This window comes from Melanaphis sacchari, unplaced genomic scaffold (genome assembly GCF_002803265.2).
Source record: "Melanaphis sacchari strain LSU unplaced genomic scaffold, SCAv2.0 Contig44_pilon_pilon, whole genome shotgun sequence".
NCBI lineage: Eukaryota > Metazoa > Arthropoda > Insecta > Hemiptera > Aphididae > Melanaphis > Melanaphis sacchari.
In genome coordinates this window covers 3382985-3408692 of record NW_020271295.1, presented here as the reverse complement: position 1 = coordinate 3408692, position 25708 = coordinate 3382985, and the positions used below count along the sequence as shown (strand labels likewise).

The 25708-nt window shown below is 23.9% G+C and overlaps 2 protein-coding genes across 5 annotated transcripts; both read left to right on the top strand.

Moving 5' to 3' along the window:
* Nucleotides 1-1491: 1491 nt before the first annotated feature.
* Nucleotides 1492-11344, top strand: LOC112598068 (major facilitator superfamily domain-containing protein 6-A-like). 4 transcript variants are annotated; one of them, XM_025344400.1, is made up of 9 exons: nucleotides 1492-1601; nucleotides 4615-4708; nucleotides 5582-5946; nucleotides 6940-7104; nucleotides 7169-7433; nucleotides 7501-7688; nucleotides 7762-7898; nucleotides 8822-9183; nucleotides 10807-11344. In XM_025344400.1, the coding sequence occupies exons 2-9, from the start codon at nucleotides 4642-4644 to the stop codon at nucleotides 10968-10970; spliced, it is 1713 nt and encodes a 570-aa protein (XP_025200185.1). In that variant the 5' UTR covers nucleotides 1492-1601; nucleotides 4615-4641; the 3' UTR covers nucleotides 10971-11344. The 4 variants fall into 4 exon arrangements, with proteins under 4 accessions (XP_025200185.1, XP_025200184.1, XP_025200187.1 ...); XM_025344399.1 differs by lacking the exon at nucleotides 1492-1601 and adding an exon at nucleotides 3831-4103; XM_025344398.1 differs by lacking the exon at nucleotides 1492-1601 and having other exon boundaries at nucleotides 4545-4708.
* Nucleotides 11345-17963: 6619 nt separating this feature from the next.
* On the top strand, nucleotides 17964-24895 carry LOC112598067 (major facilitator superfamily domain-containing protein 6-like protein A). Its single transcript, XM_025344397.1, has 8 exons — nucleotides 17964-18058; nucleotides 18330-18688; nucleotides 19113-19286; nucleotides 19351-19624; nucleotides 19690-19880; nucleotides 20098-20234; nucleotides 20975-21339; nucleotides 24404-24895. The coding sequence occupies exons 1-8, from the start codon at nucleotides 17992-17994 to the stop codon at nucleotides 24622-24624; spliced, it is 1788 nt and encodes a 595-aa protein (XP_025200182.1). The 5' UTR covers nucleotides 17964-17991; the 3' UTR covers nucleotides 24625-24895.
* The last annotated feature ends 813 nt before the right edge of the window (nucleotides 24896-25708 follow it).

Below are 25708 nucleotides of genomic sequence, written 5' to 3'. Positions count from 1 at the left end.
ATCAAAAAAATAAATACAAATAATTATTATTCTATTTATTCTATATTTGTCAGCTTTTTAATTTATTATATTTTTACAATATTTCATTATTGGATTATTGTTTATATTATTGGTCATATTTCTCCTAATATTTATAATAACTAAATTTAAAAACCTATCTTGCACCATTAATGTTCTTAATCAATTTTTAATATGTCTCATACAAAAGAAGGATCGCTTACATGATGCTAAACTTATTGGTATGATTAGAGCTACTATTATAAGATGTATCCTTTACTATTTATTTAATGGTGTCTAATTAAAAAAAGTTTTTAAAATTTAATACACAGTTTTTAGCAATAAACATTTCCGTTTTTAAATCATCTTGATTTATATTTAAAATTGACTGTTCAATTAATATGAATTTTTATTTATTAAATAAATATTTTTAAGTTTTCAAAATTTACCTGATATTGATTTATAAAATACTCATTGTTTTTTAAATCTATTTTGAGAAAACTATCTTAAGAAGTGGCTAATAATAAGCTTTTAGTTGAAATAGTACACGATATGCAACATAGATAAAATATATTTTTTTTATTATTGATAACTTAACATTGTTGATAAGTTATCAGCTAAATTTGCACAAAATAAATTAAAGTCACAAGAAGAAAAACTAGATGGACTTAGCCCGCTTAGTTCCCTGAGTTGCGCCTATGCCAATATACATATTTAATTATACATCATAATTTATCTTATAGATGAAAACAAATGGGAGTAAATCCATAATACAGGCGTGCAATATTTTATTATTTATAATTCATGATACTATTATGTCGGTGATATATTACAGAAGTTGATGGATGAGAGAGTGACAGATAATCAAAGTTTCACTGAAATAAAAATATCCATTATTTTAACTTATTTGTCAATATAATAATCAAGACTTTAATAACTGCAGTATTTATATAATTATGAAAAATATTGTATTGAAGTAGATATAATAAGAATTTACAACAGAACAATTTTCGTGTTATGTAGTGTGTGGGCAAACATCAATTCTTATTCAAATTGTCTTGTTTCACTTGCAAAATAGTTCACGACTCTGCTTTGGTTAATAATACGTATAACCAAAAATAAAGTTGTAAAATTATATTTATTAATTAAAAAATTTATGAAGTATAAAAATAAATAACAAATTTTATCTAAACCTTGATTATTATTATTAAATTCTTGTACTGATTAGTTTTGTCATGCAGTAAGACATTCAGTGTTTAGCTAGTCCAATAGCGCGACGTCAGACAGAGATAAATAGTTTGTGTGAAATAATTTTGATAATACTATAAATTACGAAGAAAAAATAATTCATTTGTGCATATTTAATGGACATTGAATGTTCTTTATTAATATATTGTATTAATATGATTGATTTTTCATCAGCATAGCCAGCCACAAGTGCGTTCTATGTAGAAATATTGATTTGATATATAAAGTTAAAATATTGGGGTGAAAATATTCTCCTATAAATAAAAATTATTATTTTTGAGTAATTTTATTCGGATAACAATATGATTATTTTTAATAGATGCTATTGACAGGTAGGCAACAATTAAACTAGTTACGTAAGTTTTTTTATATTATATAGTTATATGATAACAATTTACTGTTAAAATTTTGTATACTAACATACATTTAAACTTATATATAGAAAATAGGAATATCATTTAATAAGCATAATATTTATTATACGTAATATTATAAATTTGTACAATTTATTTAGCTATTATGTTAAATATTTTTGTTTATCGAAATTTCTTAAGTACTTAATTGTCTTAATTTATGAAAAAGGTTCGATTAATTTGTTCATGAGTAGGTACCTACTTAAAGTTCGATTTTGATAATTTAGTACTTTAGACTATTAATTTATTAATAAATATTTATTTTATTTTAAAAGTTTAGTAAAAACACTTGTTAGCCTGTAATACGAATGTATAGAATAACACGATAGCTGGTATTTAATTATTAACCTTATTTGTTTCAACTGATTTTCTTTGTATAATATATTTTATTAGTTGCAAAATTAATTGATAATGAATATTTATATAATATTGAATGGTATGTTTAATCAAGAGGGTCAAAACGTCCGTGAAACCGTTATTAGGTTCAATCAAAATTGTAAAAGACTTTTTTTATCAGAATTAAGTATTTTGTTTATAGATAACAGAAGAATAGCTTAAATTAACATATTAAGTAAGTGGCCATGATCCGGAATGAGTAAGGCTGAAGTAGACTATTTGCATATCAATATATAATAGATATTGATCTAATATAATATAAAAAAGGTCTCTTTATCAACTATATAGAACTTTAATATTAAATACCAATAATTTTATCGTGGTAAACGTTATAGCTTATCCGTTCTTTAACTATTTATAATTTTACTCTGTGAAATAATCTGAAAAATTAACTTTTAATACACATAGCAATATATTAACATTTACCTATTACTTAACAAATAAAAATTCAATAGTACGTATTAAAACTTTATCTATACTGACGTTTACAGATTTAATATTATTAGTATGTTAAAATTAATAATTTAATTTTTTAGTATGGGTTACAAATAAATTATAAATAACCATCAGTCAGTCATAATAATATTACATTTTTCGTATCTATATTTTATATATATATATGTCGCAGGCCATATGGATAATTAGGTTTTTTTGCGAAAAGACTAGGCTCTTTGCAATGGGATAGTCCGTTTGCGAACTACTTATTATTTTTCAAAACAGCCTGCTGTTTTTCAGACTCATTGCATACGGACTAACAGCAGTTAGGTCTTTTAAGAATTACAATAATTTTATGGTAATAATTATTTGACTACTGTATTGCTAGTTTTATACTTTTATTCTATATTACTAAAACCATATATAACAATAAACTGAACTATTGTATTATTATATTATAGGTGCATTATATTTTTGTTGTCTACAACTTTGCCAATATTTTATTTTAAGTGTCTAATAGTCCATAATCTATTTTTGGAATATTGACTGCAGAAAAAATAATACAGAAATAGCGATAAGAAATTAGTCATAATTGAAGTTGGCAGTTATATTTCAGTAAATATTCCAAAGGAAGATTGTGGATCATTAGACATTCAAAATAAAATATTGGCAAAGTTGTAAACAAAAAGAAAATAATGTACCTATAATATAATAATATAATAGTTCAGCTTACATGTTACACATGGTTAGTAATATAAAATAAAACTAGTAATACAATAATCAAATGGTTATCACCATAAAATGATTAAAGTTCTTAAAAGGTCTAACTGTTGTTAGTCTGTGTGCAATGAGCCTGAAAAATAGCAAGCTATTTGGAAAAATAATAAGTAATTTGGATGGGGGTAACATTGCAAAGAGCCTATAGTCTTTCGCAAAAAAATTTATTATCAATATGAACTACGATATATATATATAATAAGGTAGAAAAAAATTATTGTGTTATTTATTAAGAAGTTACCTATAGGCTATAGTGTACATGTTTATACTAGGTGTTTAGTTATATACATATTTATGTGGTGTATTATTGTATAGTGTAAAATATCTTATACCTTATTTAAACGAATATAAATATATGCTGCAGCTTGTAAAATATATAATATTCAATACTAAGTTATAAAGTATTAAAAAAAATATATACCAAATTTCTAATGCAATTAGAATTACAATTATGCAATACATTTATAGTTAAAAATTATTTAATAAACTACAAAATATGGTTTCTAGAATAGTGAGGAAACTAATTTTATCATTAACCTTCACTTATGCAATTAGTTTTTATGATTAAAAATTTTAAAAATTGCAAAAAATGAGAATAAATAAGATACCAATAAAAAATTAACTGTAGTAGATAGTGGTGTATTTCCATAAGTGGGAGATAACTTTCTTGCGATAATTATATTTTTCAAATCTAAGAATGGAATGTTTGATACTGTGGTATTTAAATATTAAAATTCAATGTGATTTGATGTACTTGGAATCTATAACGACATGTGGCGCAGTTTAACTTTATCGAAAAGTGTATAATAAGAAGATCCGCTACGTATTACATTAAAAGTAAAATATTATTTAATATTGTAATTATAACATTTAGATTCTTTTTTAATATTATAAATCGTTATTATTAATAAAATTAACATAATAAAAAACCATCAAGTAAATAATAGACTATTTGGTTTAAACACGAACCATGGACTTAAAACATTACTAATTATTTATTTTAAATTTGTTTATTGCATTAATTATTTTACTGAATATTATTAATAATACCTAAGTGATAATATTGAAATTATGTGTTTATTTATTTTTGATATCTAGTAATAGGCTATCACTAGAGTTGATTATGTTTCGAACATAAATTTCCTTATCTCTGGTAAATGTGAAATTTTTTTGATGTAGATAATTTTAATACTCATTTATTATTCTCAATATTCAAGTAAAATATTAATACCTTCTATTAAATTATAACTCATATGAAATAATACCTATTTTATCTTTTACAAATATTAATTTATAATTATATTGTCAATTAAAATATATAATGTGTGTGATTATCTTCATATAACAGGATATATATTTCAATCAATACTTCAAGATGTGGTTGATAAATGTGAACAAAAAGTTACTATTAATGAAAATGCATTATTTTCTTTACTCGGGATGTAAGTATTAGAAAAAAATTTATAAACATTTTGTATAAGTAATGGTTTAAATTTGTTAATTAGGTTTCTACCTTTAAACATATTATGTGGGATTGATAAAATACAATTGAGAACACAATGCAATTCATTTAATGAAACAATTATAATTTAATAATTGTTATATCATAAATAAATTAAGTGGGTTAGGTTAGGTAGGTACGCAAAGATTTAGATGAATTTTGTTTTATATACATTGATTACATTTGAGGATATAGATAAATCGCGTCTCCAAAATATGGTTACAGTTATAATACTTAAATTCTGTCCCTGGACATTTTACAAAAATATAAAAATGACATATTCATTAATTTCAGAAGTTAGGGAACAAAAAGTAGAAAAATAAATATAAGTACGATATATAAAAAAAAAATTGATTAAAATATGGTGAACAAATAAATACTCGTTTAATATACTGTGTCGCTTAGTCTATGATTGTTTGAGAATTATCATACATATTTAACCAGTTAACAACTAAACCAAAATTTTTTACTTTATCAATATTAATACATTTATATTTCCAGTCCTAAGTCTGAAAAATGAGGAGTTTTAAATACTTTCTTTTTTAAGCATGTTAATGTTTACCTATACATTGAATTATAATAAATAACATAATAATACTTATTTTGTGTACATTTGAAATTTATTTTAAACTATTTATTAAAAAATAATACCATAAAAATAATTGAAATAATTAATTATATTTCTACTGTTAAACTTGTATAGATTTTCACTTGTTTTGATTTGTAGAGTTTTGACATTTTATTTTTGTAAAATACTAATTTTAGCTTAAAGGTACTTAATTTATAATAACGCACACCTATTGGTTATTTTCAGGTATAGCGACAATTCTCAGTTTCGGTTCCACGTATGCCAAACAATTAGGATATTCAAAAATTACTGTTGGATATATAATGATGAGTCTTTTTATCATATCAATGTTAACGAAACCAGTAGTTGGTGCCATAGTTGACAAATTCCGCGTAAAAAAATACATGTTTATACTGTTCATATTTTTGACTGGTATTTCTGCGTGCTTTCTGATGTTTGTATCCAGATTATCCTTAGAGACGTCTATAGAGTTGGAATGTAATATAAACATAACAAATGTAAAAATATATTTCGACCATACTAAAAAACTTTCAGACTGTGATCAAAAAATACTAATGGGAAACAACGGAGAGAGGTTGGTCAATTGCAAGGTATTTAATTATAAAAGATTTTAAAAAATGTTTGGTTTTGTCCTGTAAGATCTTTAACGTTAATTTATTTAATTTTTCTATATACTGACAAATATTTAAGAAAATAAATGGTTATTATAATCCTATATTTACAAGATGAATTACCAAGTATTCTCACCTTCAATTTTTTTCTATAATAACAATTTTTTTTAAATTTTGGTTTTTGGAATTTTTAAATATATATTAAAACTATATTTTCAAATTATTAAGATAATCTGTATTACTTAAAGAGTGTTCTGTATTGATACAAAATTTTGTTTTTAAATGAAAACCCCTTTTTTACTCTTGATTATTAAATGAATATCTTTTTTCGAAATATCAGATACTTAATTCAAAATTTGAATGAGTAGTTTCTCAGAAGTTAAAATGCTTATATTAAGGATAATATAATCCTTAAAAATAGCTTTATAAGATATAAAAAAAAATTAATATCGAATCTAGTTTATATGTATTATATTTGGGTCATATCATAAGTTATAAATATTTATAAATTAATATAAACGGTAATAATATTTTCAAATTACCATAGTCCTGTATATTAATACCCTATTATCTTGAAACTATTATCTTCAGTACAGAAAGTTAGGTTAGTTAAAAAACTATTTGTTTAAATTTTGATTTCAACATGTTAAATAGTCATAAAAATTATGTTAAATAATTTATCGTATAGGGGGGGGGGGGTTATCATTTGAAAAATAGAAATTTAGAGGTTTTATAAGACAAAAATAATATAAAACATCTCATGTATTTGAAAATATAGTATTTAAGTATAATTAAAATTCCAAAATCAGATTTTAAATAACTGTGTTAATGAAGGAGAAAAGGGATGAGCATGCTGAATCATACTGTAAAATATATAATACGAAATTGTATTATAATTATAATTTTTTTTAATAATCTTAATTTTAGGTTCTAATTATATAAACATTATTAATCATAATAAATTTTTTCTAGTTATACTGTAATAATAATGACATATTATTTTCTGAAATGTTTACTGGGACTAAATCAACATCGATAAATGAACCAAGTATAAACTCTAGTAATATCGAAAGTCTAAAAACTAAAATAACCGATTTGCCTGTATTAATACATTTGTATAATTTCAATAGTAAGCAGGTAATAAATAAATATAAAATTATCAGAAATATTACTGTTTATTACAAATTATAATCGTCTATAGTATGGTTCCTATAATTTTCGAGTTGGATACGTTGATATAAATCATAGTCGAATAATGTCTCCAGTTTGTTATCATCCAACAAAAATGCCTTGTCAATTGTACTGTCCCAGTCCAACAATTATGGAATTAGCAGCAATACCTCAATCTAAAAAAATGATAATTTCCATGCCCGAGTTTTGGGAATTTTTTTCATTATTGTGTATATTTTGGATCAGCCAATCGGGTATATGGGCTATACAAGATCCCATTTGTTTTGATCTCTTAGGTAAGTTTTACCAATAAAATATCAAGTAAAATGGTATTTTAGTATATTTTGCGTATTTTTTTTTTAGAAGATAAACCTAACGATTTTGGTAAACAAAGGTGCTGGACGTCTATTGGATGGGGATTTGTTACAATGTTTAGCGGTTGGCTCGTGGATTATTTTAGTTACAATAAAGTTCAAAAAGACTACACACCCTTATCTTATTTAATATTGTCGTTTATGATTTTGAATTTAATTGTTGCTTCTAACATTTCAGTACGGTATACATTTAATAGGTATTATTATATGTTTATATTAATTGTAATAATTATTGTTTGGATATATATAGGTAGTTGAGTTCAAAGTTTCACAAAACACGTTCCATAATGTTTTTAAACTATTTACTAAACTTCACGTTATAAGTTTTTTTGCTTGGATTCTTATGTTGGGCGTTTACAGCTCAATGACAATGAGTTATCTTTTTTGGTAGGTTAAATCTAATATTGTTCTATTTTTTCTGCCGACTGTAGTATAAAATGATCAATTGTAAATTGCGCTCACATTAAAAAGATAGTAAAAAGATTATAGTAAATTATGAACAGCATTTTTTAATTTCTACTATAGGAATAATTACTTCTATCCATACTTCATAGTATTTATGTAAATACAATTATTAAGCTTTAATTAAATATTCATATAAAAATTAAATACTATAAATATTCTTATAAAGTTCAGAATACGATTTTCATAAAAAAATTTCAACATATGGAAAAACATTGATTATATTATAAAAAAATGATGTAAATAGAACTCATTAATGTGCAAATATTTTGTTACATCAGTATAGTAATATATATAAAAGTAGAAAATAATTTTATATTATCGATGAAATAATAATTAAACAAAACTTTTTTTTGAACTTTATTTTACATTTAATTTAAGACATACATTTGTATTTACAATTTTTCATCTTAACAAAACAAAAAAATAATTTTTAATTTTATTAAATCTTCTTATGGTGTCCTCCGGGACCTTGGTAACATATTACATATTTATAATAAAAATAATATCACAATATCACACATAACATTGTAATAATAATAAAAAAAATACCTGGTTCAATACATTTAAATTTATATATTAAATAGGTATTGGACGCAATTTACGATTATCTCACTTCGTTTGGCACAATTTAAGTGTCTTATATCAGTGCTTCTCAAATTTTTTTGTCATGAGCCCCCCCTAAATTTAACGTGAAACTGGCAAGGCCCCCTTAATTAAAATCATTAATTATTTTTTCTTAATTAAATATTAAAATAAATATTTTACGGCCCCCCAGTTTGAGAAGCACTGTTCTGTATAACTACGACTGTACGACTAATATAATATGTTGCTTTACACACTTATAGGTACTTAGAAGATTTGGCTTCAGAATACCAATGTAACCAAGTAGCATGGATAAAAACACTACAGGGTTTCTCTCAAGGTCTTCAAAGTTTCGGCGGTGAAATGCCGATTTTTTTCTGTTCTGGTTGGATAATAAAACATATAGGTCATAAACACTGCATGTCGCTAGTTTTGTTTGCATTTACCGTTAGATTTTTTTTTTATTCTATCATGACGAATCCTATTTGGGTGTTGTTGATAGAAATCCTAAATGGCATGGCATATGCATTAGGCCGCGCAGTGATGGTATCATATTCCAGAAGGATTTCGCCACCTAGTACACACCACACAGTTTTAGGACTAGTGGGACTATTCGATTGCATTGGTAAGTAATTTTTTTTCTTTTATAAAAAAAATTTGTTAAAATTAAGTATATATTTACCACTTTAGTATATTGTAATTCACAGTTTTAAAACTTAAAAATTGGAATTTTTTTAGTTTACTTTATTACTAAATGTATTATTTAGCTATTAATCATTAAATATTTTAAATGTATAGGAAATTTTTCAAAAACTATAAAATGAAAGTACAGTCAACTCGCGATATTACGAAATTCGATATAATGAAAATCTCGATATAACGAATAAAACTACCGGTCCCTTGAAAATATGGCGGTATAACGAACAAATGTAATGTATTTTGGTCCCCTCGATGTAGCGAAGCGTTTTTGATCAAAACGCTCGCGATGGAATAATTTTTTATAAATTTGTAGCTTTCTATTACGAATTTTTAATTTTAATTAAGATAAGATACATGTCTCCAGTGTATAACTCTAAGAAAAATATATAAAAATAAGTATGTTGCTATTACCACATAATAGATTACGAAGTTTTTCTGATGATTATCATGCGATAGTATACTTAAGTACAGTATCGCAATTAAGATAAGACTTATGTCGATTAGTGGCTCTACGCAAAATGTACGTAACATACTATGTAACATATTGGTACCGTTTTAGTACTGTTTCGTTGTGTTAAACGTGACCGTACGTTCGAAAATACGCTATTTTATTAAAAATATTATTACATACATTTATATTGAAATTAAACAATAAATAAATACTTATATGACTTATATATTTTATACATATGTATACGAATTATAAAATTTTGAATTTTTGTTTTAAATTTCGTTATAACGAATTCATTTGGTATATTCTCTTGATATAACGAATTTCGATGTAACGAACTTTCGATATAACGAATTTTTTTCTCAGTCTCTTGAAATTCGTTATATCGCGAGTTTACTGTACCTATAACTCCTTTCTTTGAACTTGAAACTTCATAAAAACTATAATTCATAAACCTATAACACAATAATAGCTTGTTAATAATCAGTGATAACAAACAACAATTTAGTAATTATTTAATTTTTCTTGAAGTTTAAATTTTGATGAAATAGAACATTTATATTTGTATGAAAATGTTATCTCTTTAAAACAACTTCAGTTATTTTATTCAAATTCAAAAATATTTATCGTAATGATTTAAAACTTTTCACTGTTAAATAGTTACGTTTATAATTAATTTATATATGCAATGCAATTTAAAAAAAATATTTTGTCTATTTACATCATTAAACGCTATAAAACGCTAAGTTAACTTAAAAAAAATAAATATTAATATCAATAATAATAAAATGATGATATAACATTAAAATAACCAATAATATAATAATATATACAATATATTTGGAATAAAAAGTTTAACCTACAATATTGATAGACTATAGTATTAAAAATATATTATATAATATAAATTATTACACTTTATTGCCCTGTATCTAGAATCGTTATTTGCAATGATTTATTATTGGATTTAAATTTAATATATTTACATAGTAAAATTGAACTGTTAAGTCTACAATAAATTTTATGATACACTCAAAACCTATAATACATTAGATCAACTTTTCGTATTTTTAAAATTGAATATTCTATTTATTATAGGTTTATCATTAGGTGGTGTACTAGCTTCACATATATATGACTTTTATGGAGGAGTGTGGTTATTCAGATTATTTACATACGGTTCAGCTGTGATGTGCGTTTTACAAATTATCTACAATTTGTTAACAAAAACAAAAACAAACGAAAAGACTATATATTATTAAAACTTATAAATAGCAATTTTTTTGTTTTTTAATACTATTAGATTATTATAACTATTTCAATAAGATGTTTTTTATAATACAGAATTCACTAGAAGGATCTACTTAACAATTATTGATTATGTATAATTAATTAAGAACTTATGTTCTTCCAAAAATAATTTATTCATATATTCTATTAGATTGATCATTATTGAATAATCTTCCGCAGTTGTATTAAATCTTTACAATTTTTTTGTTTAATGCCTGTCTTTCAGTTTAGGGTTTTAACCTTTGGACAGAAACATGTCCATCTTGTTCGTCTGTTTTTTCTTTCTGACAATGGATTGTCACGGAAATTTATTATAATTATATTAAGTTTATAAATAAATTATAATATTCTTATTTTTTACGTTTATTATAAAACTAAATTATTAAAATTGAATATACAAAAAAAAATTAAATGTGAAAATATGCTTTTATATGGTACTTGGTAATATTCAACTATTTTTTTTTTTAATAAAAATCACAATAACTAGATAATAATTAATTTAAAACTTGAAATGATCTGAATAATCAATATTAAACATTTGTACAGTCAGTTTAAAAAGCTCAAAACAATTTATATATAGTTATGTAGTTGTAGAAATTAAGCTTTTGTTATTTGTGAAGTAAAATGTTGATAAATGATAATGATTCATAATATGATCTAAGATGAAATTTAATTTTTAATCATATTGTAGTTAATTATAATATACGTATCTGTTAAAATATTGTAAATATATATTATATAATTAATTGTTTGTCATGAATACAAATTTTATTTTTAAAAAGGTGTTTTCTGACCCTCGCGCCAGATTTTATTTTATTTTAAAAATGAACTAGTTAATAAAATTTATAAATTAAATTAATGAATTAAAAAAAAAAAATTGTCAAAATTCCATATTTCAAAAATGTTGATATCAAGGTAAGTTTTTCACATGGTATTTGATATTTGATTTATTTATCGTGTAATATTTCAACTTTGAAAAGACAAAATAAAAGGTGAAGATAAGATTTCATTAAATTAATACATTATGAGTAGAATGTAATTTTGTCATTATTGTGTAAATAGTATGATGTATTAAATGAGCACAGATAAAACAGTCATACGAAAATTATGTGCAGTTAAGACACTTATTTAATAGCAATATTTTGACCAATACCAATGCACTTCAATGATCATAGGCAATAATAATAATATAATTGATTTTACTAAGGTACTTAAAAATATATTAAATACATTTTATATTAAATTACATTATGTACACTATTGATTATATATTTTAATGGACTGGAATTAAATAATGGTATTAAAAATAATTTTCTTTCTTTCTTAGTATGAACTGAAGGTAGCTCAGAATACCATCGATAAAAATGAAATAGCATATAGTATGTATCTACATAATGTAGGTATGTTACATACAAAGTCCGGAATAGTACATTTCGAAATTTGTACAGTGATTTTTGTACACATTGCGAAGTGTACAATTTTGCTGTACAAAGTAACTAGATTGTACAAGTTGCGTTATACAATTCGCGATGTGTACAATAATCACTGTACAAATTCCGAAGTGTACAATTTTATTGTTGTACAAATCACAAAATTTAAAAACATATTCTAATAATTACAATATAATAACTGTTATGTTTTAAAAGTATTTTCTTAATAAATATTACATATTATTACTTATTTTTGTGATTTGTTCAATGATTGTAGTATATTAATATGTAAAGACCTAATACTATAAGTATACTAATAAGTAATAATATGTAATATTAAAAAAATACTTTTAAAACATAAAAGTTATTATATTGTAATTTTTAGAATATGTTTTTAAATTTTGTGATTTGTACAACAATAAAATTGTACACTTCGGAATTTGTACAGTGATTATTGTGCACATCGCGAATTGTATAACGCAACTTGTATATTCTAGTTACTTTGTACAGCAACATTGTACACTTCGCAATGTGTACAAAAATCACTGTACAAATTACGAAATGTACAATTCCGGACTTTGTATGTAACAGGTATAAATATTAATCAGTGGATATTAAAAAAAATGAAATTAAAGCATATAAATACATGTCATATTAATAGTGCAATAACAAAATTCTTTAAAAAAAAATTATATTTTTAATTCAAAAATAATTCATTTGAATTTTGATTTCTAATACTTTGGATAATATTTTGCACTAAAAAATTAAAATATCAATAACTTATTTTATCATTTGTTGTTTTTAACGACTTAAAATGATTTGAAAAAATATATTCAAAAACTTTTAAATGTTTTTGAAATAATGAATGAATTAAATTTAATTGATTTCTCCCGTTGTGATAGCATATTTTGTAATACGATATGTACACTGGCGTACGTGACTACGGGACCAAACGCTATGACTGAAACCCGCTGATTTAGCGATTTCTACCCGGCCGTTTGAGTGTCGTTGTCTCTTGAACTACATGGCACACAGGGCTGTCGAATAAGTTATAGAACGACTAGATGTAACATATTTTGCAGCAGAACATCTATTTTTTCTTTTGTTTAGTAATATTTAACCATAATAATCTGTTAAATCATTAATTTTTGTAGAAATAAATAAGTTTTTATTAATAATAAAAAAACTTGCTTCGTGAAGTCACCCTAAAATGTCCTAAACTTTCTAACGAAGAATTACGTCACATCGGTACACATCACTCTGTATAAGTTATTACTTATTAATAACGAATGTCTATTATTTGTTTTCAATTTATTGATTAAGTATATTATTTTAGATTGAAATGTAAGTACTGTACGTCGTAGATATGTGGGTTATCTTGCAATTTCGACTTTCTGATATTTTGAAATCGGTTTCACCGAGTTTATAGTTTATAATACATATAATGTATATTATATGCAGTCAAATTAAATTAAAATAAGTAGGTAAATATGATTGTACGACATGGCATGAAGTAAAAGACCGGTGCTATGTGTATAAAGAGAAAAAATGAAATTTTTACGACGACACTGTAGTATCGTTCAAAACAAATTTATGCTAAGTAGGTACCAAATCACGTATTATACGCTGTTCTGCATTTTTATTGTGTATGATATCACGAACAGTAAACTGCAGTTATTATCAATTTTCTGTAGTTTGTGCTAAATATATGAATAGCAGCACTATTATTATATTATGATGTTATAGCTAATTTTTGAGCTATTTAGCTTACCAAGGATAATATGTAGAAGATAGGGCACAATAATGAGCTGAAAATTGTAGTGATTATTATTGATTTATCAATATTTATAATTTGTAAAAACGGTCAAAGTATAATAAACAATAGATTCTATTATAGTAAAATTATTTTTAAAGACTATTATTCTTAGTATAAACATTTTAATAATTGAAAAACTACCAACTTATCATAAAAATTTTGAATTTGGCATACCAACGTTTTTATAAAAAAAGTCATTATTTATGTGATACATTATTAAATTTATGCTTTTTTCTAATAAATATTATGATCTTGTCGAAAACTTTTATGTATATTTAATATATAATATATACACTGATGAATCGTTCAACGATGGACGTAAATCATTGTGTTCCAAGTGATATGCTCCAAAGCAAATGTTTTATGATAGTAGAATCACAACAAAAACCCTTCGTAAACTACGTGTAAAAATGGCGAAATAAAAAAAATAAAATAGACCTTTAAAGCACTATAAAGATGTGATATGAATAAATGCTAAGTATATTGAATTTAAGTAAGCTTATTTTGTTTCAATAATTTATTTGCTTGGTGATGAATTATTTAGAATAGTATATAAATAGTAATAATAATATTTTTAAATAATAATAAGTTATATTTTAACAGTTCTTTGCTATTTAATTATTTTGTTCATCACACTTTATTTCTTTTAAGAAATAATTCCTCACCAAGTAAATACATTATTGAAACAAAATAAGTTTATTTAAATTCAATATACTTAGCATTTATTCATGACATCACATTTTTATTGTGCCTAAAGATCTAATTTTTTTTTTTACTTAGCCATTTTAACACGTAGTTTACGAAGGGTTTTTTGTTGTGATATCACTAATTTTTATCATCAATGCAAATAATAATAATTAATATAATGATAATGTATCTATATTCTTATCTATAACTTAATCAAAATAATGTGTCGATAAACTTTTTAGTTTTGTTTTTTAGAGTTATTATATACACGTCTTTGTCACCACGAGGCCATCTTTCTTTATTAGAAATAAGATCATTACACCTAAACCAAATATTCGATTTTTTTGATTATGCTTGTGTAATGACTCCCCGTGGTGGCAATTGCAAAACATAAATTATTATTACATACATAAATTGTATGCGATGTGCGAACAGTTACACTACAAACACGCTTTAATAATAAATACGCTATAAGAACACAGAGTATAGACGATAGCTTCTAACGACGGTAGATAACAAAATTATTGCATGGTTATGACCCGCTGACACATGGTACTGAATCCGACAGTTGTCATCACAATATTTTCTCCCACCTAGGCCTCGAGCTATATGTACGAAATCGAGCGGGGAAACCGGTCGATGCGACGACGACGACGGCTATCGCGATTTTGAATTTAATATAAATTTCCATTAAAAAGTCTGCACTTTTTCATTTATAACTAAATTTCTAAACGTACGATTTTAATGAATTTCACAGAAGCATGTTCTACACAATATTTTTGATGTTTCGGAGTTTACTAGAAGTTAATTGATGCATTAGAAAATTAGTTATGCTTATGTGGTTATATCGTATAACAAATTTACTTGTATTTTACACAGTTTAAATAGGCAACTCCTGCTTCGATATACTATAAGTACACACACCGTCGTGCTGTTATTTTTTTTTATTTAGCTAGCTACGACCGTGGCGCTGGATATTAATATTTTTAGTTATGGTAGAAGATAAAATAAATAAAATATGACCCTTGTGATTTGAAAATTCCGAATACAACGTGTTCTAAAAGGTATATTAGTTTATAATATCTAAATTCAAGTAGGTATTATAAACACATTTTAGATTGAAATTTTGAATATTAGACTTCTTTTAATTTTATTAAATATTTTATCATTATCAACTATAATACCGTTAATATTCAAAAAAATCAAGTACGAGTTAGTATCAAACAATCGTTGTATAAAGCCTGTAGCTGTAATAACTGAATCGTGGCTTGTCATCATAGTTCATTATTATACATGCATGTTTTCAATATCACTATAAAGAAAAATTTTTAACTTTTTATACAATTATTTAAGCGGTAATTAATTAGAATTTGCATGAAAAATTTCATAATTTGCGTCTACATTACGTTTAAAATAATGACACAAGAAATATACCGGAAATTCAAATATTTCGCACCGGGGTGAGGCAGAGAAATGTATAAATTGGAAATTATTTTTATTTGCGATCCAACGGGTACTTTTAGAAGTTTTGAACTAACCATAAATGTAACTATGCAAGTGTATGCTAATTATGTACTAAATGTTGACGTTAGATGTAATTGTGAGGCTGAAATCACATTTCGTTGATCCCATCTTAAATAAACTTTGATTTACACTTAAGTTAAATTCGTGCAAGTTTTGAAATGTATCATGTAAATGCTGCTAATTACATGCTAAATAATCGTGTAATATTTTTTAAAAATTACACTTTTTTAGCTTGGGTAGAATTAGAGATATGTGCGTATTGCAAAGTTCTTATTGACCGATTACAACATCGTTTGAAATCAACATAAATCCAAAAAACTTTTATTTTACAACATAAGGCTATCAGCTGTTCAAAGAGATATTGACGTGACGTTTGACATTTTTGATTATAATATAGAAAATTATGGTGTACACTCCCAATGTGACCGTAGCAGCATGGTGCACTATGAGCTGCCTCAGCTAGCTCAGCTGCGTCATAGGCAATAGCCATTATAATATAGACAGAATTAATTTTATTTGCCTTGATTATGAAGTTTTACGGGACGGAAAGAGTCTTTCTGTATAATATAAATTCTTATCTTCTATTGGACTATTATTTTAACTATTATTTCGATTAAACGAGTAGGTAATTAAAATCGATTACGTGGAGAAAATCGTGTTTTGTTATTGCTTTTAATTTACAAAACAAACTAATTTTATTAATTTTTAGCCAAATTATTATTTTAATTTTTTATTACTTTTAAAGAAATATTTTTTTAATTTATTCTGAATTTTGCTTTTATATGAATAGAGAAAATTATCTTGCTATGTCCTACGGCCTTGTTTCAGTAATAAATAATTTATTAATGTATTTGCAATATTAGAACACTAAAATAATCTCTATTTCTATTATTCGTAATCTTAAACTTTAATTATAGAATAAAGTTTATTCAATAAACTACATAAAATAAAGTAGGTTTTGGCGCTATCTAGTATTATTTACTATCTTTTACCACCTCTTTAAATTCAAATTATTACAAGTGTAGAACGATTACTTATATTGTTATAGATTTAGCTAGTTAAATTCAAATACAACATTTCAAACATTTGTACAAACAGGTAAATCTATTCGACGTCTAACTCTAACACAGCCAAACAGGTATATGGATTATTTAAAACAGTGGTAAGTTATTTATTTATATTAAACATCAAATACATTTTTTGAGCTCTTATTTTAAATCACAATAATTGTTTAATAATTACAGATTATGCGTAATTATATGCCCGAAGAGTGTAATTTATTATAATTGTAGGTATATGTACAAAAATATAATACACGCATAATTTCTCAAGGCTATCGGGATTATTACGATAATAATTCTAACAACAATTGAACACATACATCCTTTTAGTGTACCTACCAGAAGATTTTCAGTGTTTACCAGGAGAAAAAAGTTTTTATCATTGTTAATTGTATTTAATATGACACGTAGAATATCTTATTTAATTTAATTTAAAGTGAAAAATAAACATTTTTTTAATTTTAAAATTAAAAACATGGTTCACATAAAAGTAAATATACAGCTGTTACTTTTGAAAATATGCTTCTTCTTTGTGTTTGCATGTAAGTGTTATACTATATACTTAAATAAAATATGAATGGGATTTTTACAATACAAAGTACACACAATGGGGGTTAGTAACGTAAACTATATAAGAAAAGATTTATGTTTACGATTTAGTTTTAATAATATTCGTGATATTATTAGATATTATTTTAAAATTAGAAAAAATATAGAATGTAATAATAATTGAATAGACGTGGGTATTGTATTAGTATTATTCCATATACCTATAAATATTGTTTTAAGTAAATGTTATTTTTCTTGTTATAGGTTTAGGACCTACAGTTGGATTTTTACCTACAATAGCAAAACAATTAGGATACTCATTAACAACTTTTGGCGTGACTATGACGTTCATGTCGTTAGTATCGATGATTTGTGTACCTTTGACTGGTGTCATTGTTGATAAATTTCGGATAAAAAAAATATTATTGTTAGTGGTCATACTTGGATCAGGAGTGGTTTCATTATTGTTCTTGTTCGTACCGAAAGCACCTTTGGACGTAGACACAACCGAATTAAAATGTGACGCAGAAACTATTTTCACTGTTTTCAACGAAAATAATTTAAAAATGACGAGTAATAACACTATAAACTATAATAGTAGTAATGAAATAATAACGTGCAAGGTGAGAATAATAAGTCGCTAAAAACTGTAATACATACGATTTAAGTTAGATTTCGTACAAATATATACAAAGTAAAATTATCTATGGTTATTGCGGTTAGGTAATTGTATGCTTTCATTTCAAAAATTGAGAGAGCTTAGTTACGTCACTTATTTTAATAAATTTACAATAACCAGATTTATTTTCTTAGTTGCTTAACATAACTAATTTGACTTAGCTAAATATTATAAAACTATGATGTGTACAAAACAAGTTAACAAAATATATTTATTTAATGTAACATACTAACATATTATTATTCTATACCTATTTCAGAAATAATAATTGTTTATTTTTTATTTTAAATGTTACTGTCATATTTAAAAATCATTTTTTTATTTGTGTAAGAAATGTATTATTTATTTATACGATTGATTTTGCTCAGTTAAAATGTCGATACGCAGAGTTATGTAGTGATTATGAAATAGTTAATTTAAACAATCAATCTGACTTGAGCGATTCATGGATAAGTACAATTAATGATATCAAAAATCAAAATAAATACAACCAAATCGACTTGACATTAAAATTGAAAAATATGGAAAAAAATATGAAACAAGTAATTAATCATATTTTTTTATATTTATATTCACATTACAAATTGTTTATGTATTTTTTCATAGATTGCAAATTCATACGTATTTCAAGTATTATCTATTCAAATGAATGATACGCAAATACTTTCACCGACCTGTCAATGCTATTTAAAAACATTTTGTCATGTTATGAATTGTTCAAATAATAATAATATAATGGACATAGCTGCTGTCACAACATACAGAGGAAATGTTCTTAACTTGTATCAATTTTGGATTTTTTTCATACTCGTTGCCACAAACTGGGCCTGTCAAACGGTTATAGTTTCTTTAATAAATCCTATTTGTCTCGACACGTTAGGTAAAATAAAGAATTACAATATGAATAATTTTAATTTTAATTACTTAAATATTTCATATTTTTAGGAGAAAAATCTTCAGAGGATTTTGGAAAACAAAAATGTTGGGCGTCAATTGGTTGGGGAAGTTTTTCTATATTTATCGGGTGGCTCGTGGATATATTTAGTATTAATAAAAAAGATAAAGATTATTCACCAGTATTTTATTCAAACATTATAATGACAATTCTTAATTTTGGAGTAGTATATAAAATAAAAGTAAGCTACTCTTATATTTTATATTGAATCAAACTAATATTAATAATAATTAAGAACAAGAAAAGATACTAAGTCATAAAAACCAAATTTTATTAACAAAATTATTCATTTTTTTTTTTACTTGTACTTTTCAACAACACTTTAATTATATTATAATAATTGGAAAAAAATAAATACTAATTATTTTGTTACGTAAATAAATTTCTATCATTTATAGGTCGTTGAAACGAATAAATCCAAAGGTAGATGGAAGAATATGTATGGCTTGTTTACTGAATATTATATGATTTCCTTTTGCATATGGTCAATATTCAACACGCTTTTTCATACAATAGTAACTCACTTTCTATTTTGGTGAGTTTTCAATATAGAAAATATCATTTTATCACCTACATGGTAATTTTAATTTTACTCGAGCTTATAAGTAGGTACATAACTACAACTGTTGTGTTGGTTATACAGAGTGAACCAAATATGGTCACCCCTCTTTTCCTTCATTAATTTCGAATTTATTCAAAATCCGATTTATTTAATTTTTTATATTATTTAAGAAATATTCTGTTGGGGAAGAAACTTCTGTTTTTCATGTGACAATAACTTTTTAAATAGTAAATTATTTGGTAGATGAGTATAGAGATAAATAGAGTATAAATGCTAAATTCAATATCATATCTATTTAATATTTTTATAAAATTATTTGTAAGGACTTTCATCTTAAAAATAAATATTTTAATAACTGAAAAATTACTCGTACGAAATTTGTATTAGGAACAATAATAATTTGCTATTTAAAAGACGTTTTCCATTTGTAAAATAGAAGTTTGTATCACCACATTTGGACACTCATTTGGACTTTAGTAGTATGCAATAAATCTCATGAATTTTAAAATGTGATTCTTAAGTTTATTTACAAATCAAAAACATCAGAATTTGAATAAATTTATTACTAAATAAAAAAATATAAGCATGTTTTTTGAATCGGCAACTTTAAATTCGATTATTTTATTATTTATGGTTATTTGATATATCCTTGATAAGTCTTGTATATTATATTAACATTATTTAAGGTGTTAATTTTTTAATAATTAATCAAGGTACATGGAAGATTTAGTTTCTGCTAATAATGATCATAATAAACAAGCATGGTTAAAAACACTTCAAGGTCTAGCTCAAGGCATCCAATGTTTCGGCGGTGAAATACCATTTTTTTTCTGGTCTGGTTGGATAATTAAAAAATTTGGTTATGGCAACTGTATGGCCATAGTGCTAGGAGCTATGGCTATAAGAATGTATCTGTATACAGTCATATGGAATCCAATTTGGATTATTGCTATTGAGTTATTGAATGGAGTGTCGTATGCGTTGGGATTCGCGGTGAAAATGTCATATGCAAAAATGTTGGCACCTCCAGACACACTTAACACCATTATTGGGTTTATAGGATTATTCGATTGTATAGGTATGCTATGAAATACATTTTATTTTGATTTAAGAACTAATATTTATAAGTAGTTATTTTTTTATTGACTAGATTTTAATTACTTAAAACTAACCACTTGTTATGAATTTAACGAGAAATTTCATTAGATCATTTTAGTAATTGAAAAACTAACGTCTCATATCCTTATAACAGTGAGGTATTAAAATCCCAAATCATCTTCTTTTAAATTATACAAATACTTAAAATTTTAATGAATATTTTCATGTACATACTGCATACACTACCTGAGAACTATTGTTAGGTAAGTTGTTTGTATTCTCCAATAACTGAACAATAATAAGATTTATACATATAACAGTAGTATATATTATAATATGATAGCGATAATCAAAGTAGGACTGGGTACTATAAGACCTCACCGATGACATTTTTTGTATTAGATAATTATTGATTTAGTTTTTTTGTTTTATATCTAAATTACATTTTGATATCTTTAAATATTATGTTATCATTTTAAGAAATATTATTAATCAATAATGATGAAATAGAGTGATAAATTATATTTTGGATAGAAGTACTTATCATTATGTACAGAATGTAAATGTTTATTAGACATTGCAGGTTTAAAGTATACGGTTTTAAAAATAAAAATTATAAAGGCTATAGGTCAAAGTTTAAATTGATAAAATTATAGGTACTCATTGGAGTTGATAACAAAGATTTTACAAACATATTTTTTTCTTTCATTGTCCTACATCAGTAGTTCTCAACCTTTTTTGATTCATGTCACCTTTAGCCACTGCCCACTAGAATCAAATACTGCGTTACCCTAACATCAAAATAACAAATTACTAGGTACATGTGTTTATCAGACTAAAAGAATAAATATAAATAATACAAACTATTAAAAAGATAGGAACTTTGAGGTATGTTATGTACATGAAAGTGGTGGTATAGGTGTATAATATATTTATTATAAGAAATAATATGATTGTTTTTGAAAAAATGAATTTTTTAAATTTTTTTTCTTTTCTTGTTAAAATTCTGCGTTACCCCTAAGCTAGTTCCATGTCACCCTAAGGTGATATGTCACCCCGGTTGAGAACTACTGTCTTACATCAATAATTATCAAATAAGTATTGTACGTTGCAGTATACTGTGTTATTAAGTATAAATCAAAAGTTCACATGGTATTTTTTTAAATTATGTTTTATATGTGTAAAATGAATGATTACCTATTGTTAGTCGAGATTATAGGATTATTTGACCTTGGTGGTAGGAATAAATGTAAAAAAAGGAAAAATGTTGATAATCACAGTAAAAGTTTGAATGTAATCTGTCATTGAATAGGTTACTGAAATGGATGTTTTAAATTTAGAATTTAATGATTAATCATTGCATTCGAAAAATGATTCCAAGCAGAATCGTTATTCAGTCTATTATCATATAAGATATACATTTAATGATAATAATTATTATAGTAATTTATTTTATTATTTGTAATACTGATAAACTATAAAGAAGCAGTAACATATAATTAATCCAAATGTTTTGAATACTTTATGTGTATATAAAATATAAATATCTAAATTAAAGCTTTAAATTGTCACAAAAAAAAATTTTGAATTACAACAAAGTAACTAAAATTATTAATCTTTGTTTAAATATAACTTTTTTTGAACTGCTGATGTCTATTAAGTTTGATTAGTTTTTTAGATTTTTGGTTATAGTATGAAACATTTGGAAGGACCATTTTATTAAATTAAATTAAACACTTTTTAGACTTTTAGTTACTAAACAGTTTGTAATTTTCTTTATTTTGATTGATCTTGTTAAAATTTGAAATTAAAATGCTTATTAAAAAAAAATCATGTATATTAATTTTTAATATTTTTAAATGGTCGTAATTAAAACTTATCAAGAACTTTACATTAAATTTTCAAATTTATTGACAGAGCGAAAATTTTTATATTAATATTATTTAAGTATAATAAAAAAATAATAATGAAAATGTAAAATTTATATTAATAGCTAATAATTTATATTAATTAATATTTGCTATTAATATTTTGAAAATTATACTACGTGCAGAAAATCATAATTTTAAATGTTTGGCGAAAATTTCCAGTTCCTATTTATGATAATTTTTTTTTTTTATATTAAAACGAAGATAGCGATATTAATATTTGAAGTAATTAACCTTATGTAAAATATGTTACATTAATAATTTGTTTTTAAATATAATTAAATAAGAAAATAGTTTAATGAGAAATTATTGTTTTCCTTGTTAATATTATTAAAAATAATTTGCTGGATAGAAATAATCGAACATTTAGTACAAGACTTCTTATAAGTTAATTTTTCAATTAAAAAATATTTAAGCTCTATGATGACAATTTTTTTATAATAGTTTAAAATTATAATTTTTATGAAATTCATAAAAATATTAAAGATTTTCAAATTATTTTTTAGTTGGAAATTTATAAACATTTAAAAAACTTTATTTTTAATTTATTTTAAGTTATTAGATATTTATACTATGAACTAATTTTTACTACTTTACAGTATTTATAAAAAAATGTCATTAAATTTTGAATAATATCAGTTGATATAATAATATGATATAAATTTGTATTGTTATAATACTTAAATATTAATGATATGTATAATAAATGCAATTTTTTTTAGAAAAAACTAATTCAACCAGCTATATTGCTAAAACCAAAATAAATTAGTTTGATACACCATAAAATATATTTAGTGATAAGGTTAACACTCTGATAGACTGTTTTCGCTCAGAATCTTATTTCATATATAATGATATATCATTAAATTTAAATTTAATATACACAATATAATAGTGATCCACTCGACATCTTATACGGGCAGCAATGCAGTATCCACTTACCTAATTTAATTACAATTTTATTTGTTTAGCTAAAAATTATTTTATACAATATTTATGCACTTACGGTATGATTTCCACGGTATTATATTATTACGATTGAAAAAAATATATAATAGACAAGTATATTATGTATTTTTTTCTACAGAAATGTATTTAATTATTTTTGTTTCGCAGGTGAATCTATAGGTAGTCTACTGGGTGGATATTTATTCGACACATATGGTGGAGTGTGGTCGTTTCGATTTTTTGCTTACACGTCTATTGTTATGTGTTTTATAAGTATAGTAACCAATTATTTTGGATTGGTGAAGGAACCCATTACTGTAAAAATTAATGCTGAATCGACAAATATGGATATGAAAATTACTAATAATGATATAGACAAAAAAATATGATTTTTTTTTTAAAAAGTAGTTGGTATATTTTTTACAAATGTCCTACTAACTACAAGTGAAGTATACTTAGAAACGCTGGTCTATCAACTATTTGCTCATCTCAGTTTAAATATTTGTATGCTTAATGTTATAACTATAAATAAATATTTTATTATTTATTTGGTTATAATTACGCGATCAAAAATCGGTTTTCATACATAACAATATTCAGATAAATGTACTGCTTAGAAATAAGAAATTAGAAATGTGTGTATTAATAAAATAAATAATCTAAATAAAAAATGATGATGATAAAATTTGTAAGAAATATAAATGTATAATATATGTTAATATATATATATATATATAAGTATATGTTAAGTTTGTATATCAACAATTAATATTAATGAATACATTTGACAAAGGCGTGTAACAGTATATCAGGATACCAACGTTGTATGTATCGTTATATCAAAGATATAAATTGGCAAATGTATATTATATCTAAATACGTTTTGTATGAGTGAGTTTTATGTTTTTAGATTAAAGTGATACAAGATATATTTTTAGTCTTAAAATTAAATATATGATTTATATATTTTTTTGGTGACCTTTGTCAATAGTTTGGTAAATTTTAATATATTAAACTATTAGAACAAATTAAATAATTTTTGTGACACACAAGTTTCGTAATACTGATATGAATAACTAATAAACTCAATATAACTTTAAAAATAATTTTACTTTTTTTGAGAAATTTATAGACGACAAAAATCATTTTAGTTTTTTATTTTAAAAATTCCAAATAAAAAAATTATGAATGATAAAAAGTGATTGAAAATTTAAGACAAGAATTCTTATAACTTATAAGTTGTTAATTTAATTATATTGCAATTTTCATTGTAATGGTACGTATTATTTCAATACATTAAATTCTTTGATTAATTTCTTGATTCTAAACTCTTTATTTTATTTCAATAAGTTGGTATTCACTATATTATAACTTTAGAATTTAGATTATTAATTTAAAAAAAATGTTATTTTAATTTATAATTAATGTTTTCAATGATAACAAACCATAGATTTTAAAAGATAAATTATTGTA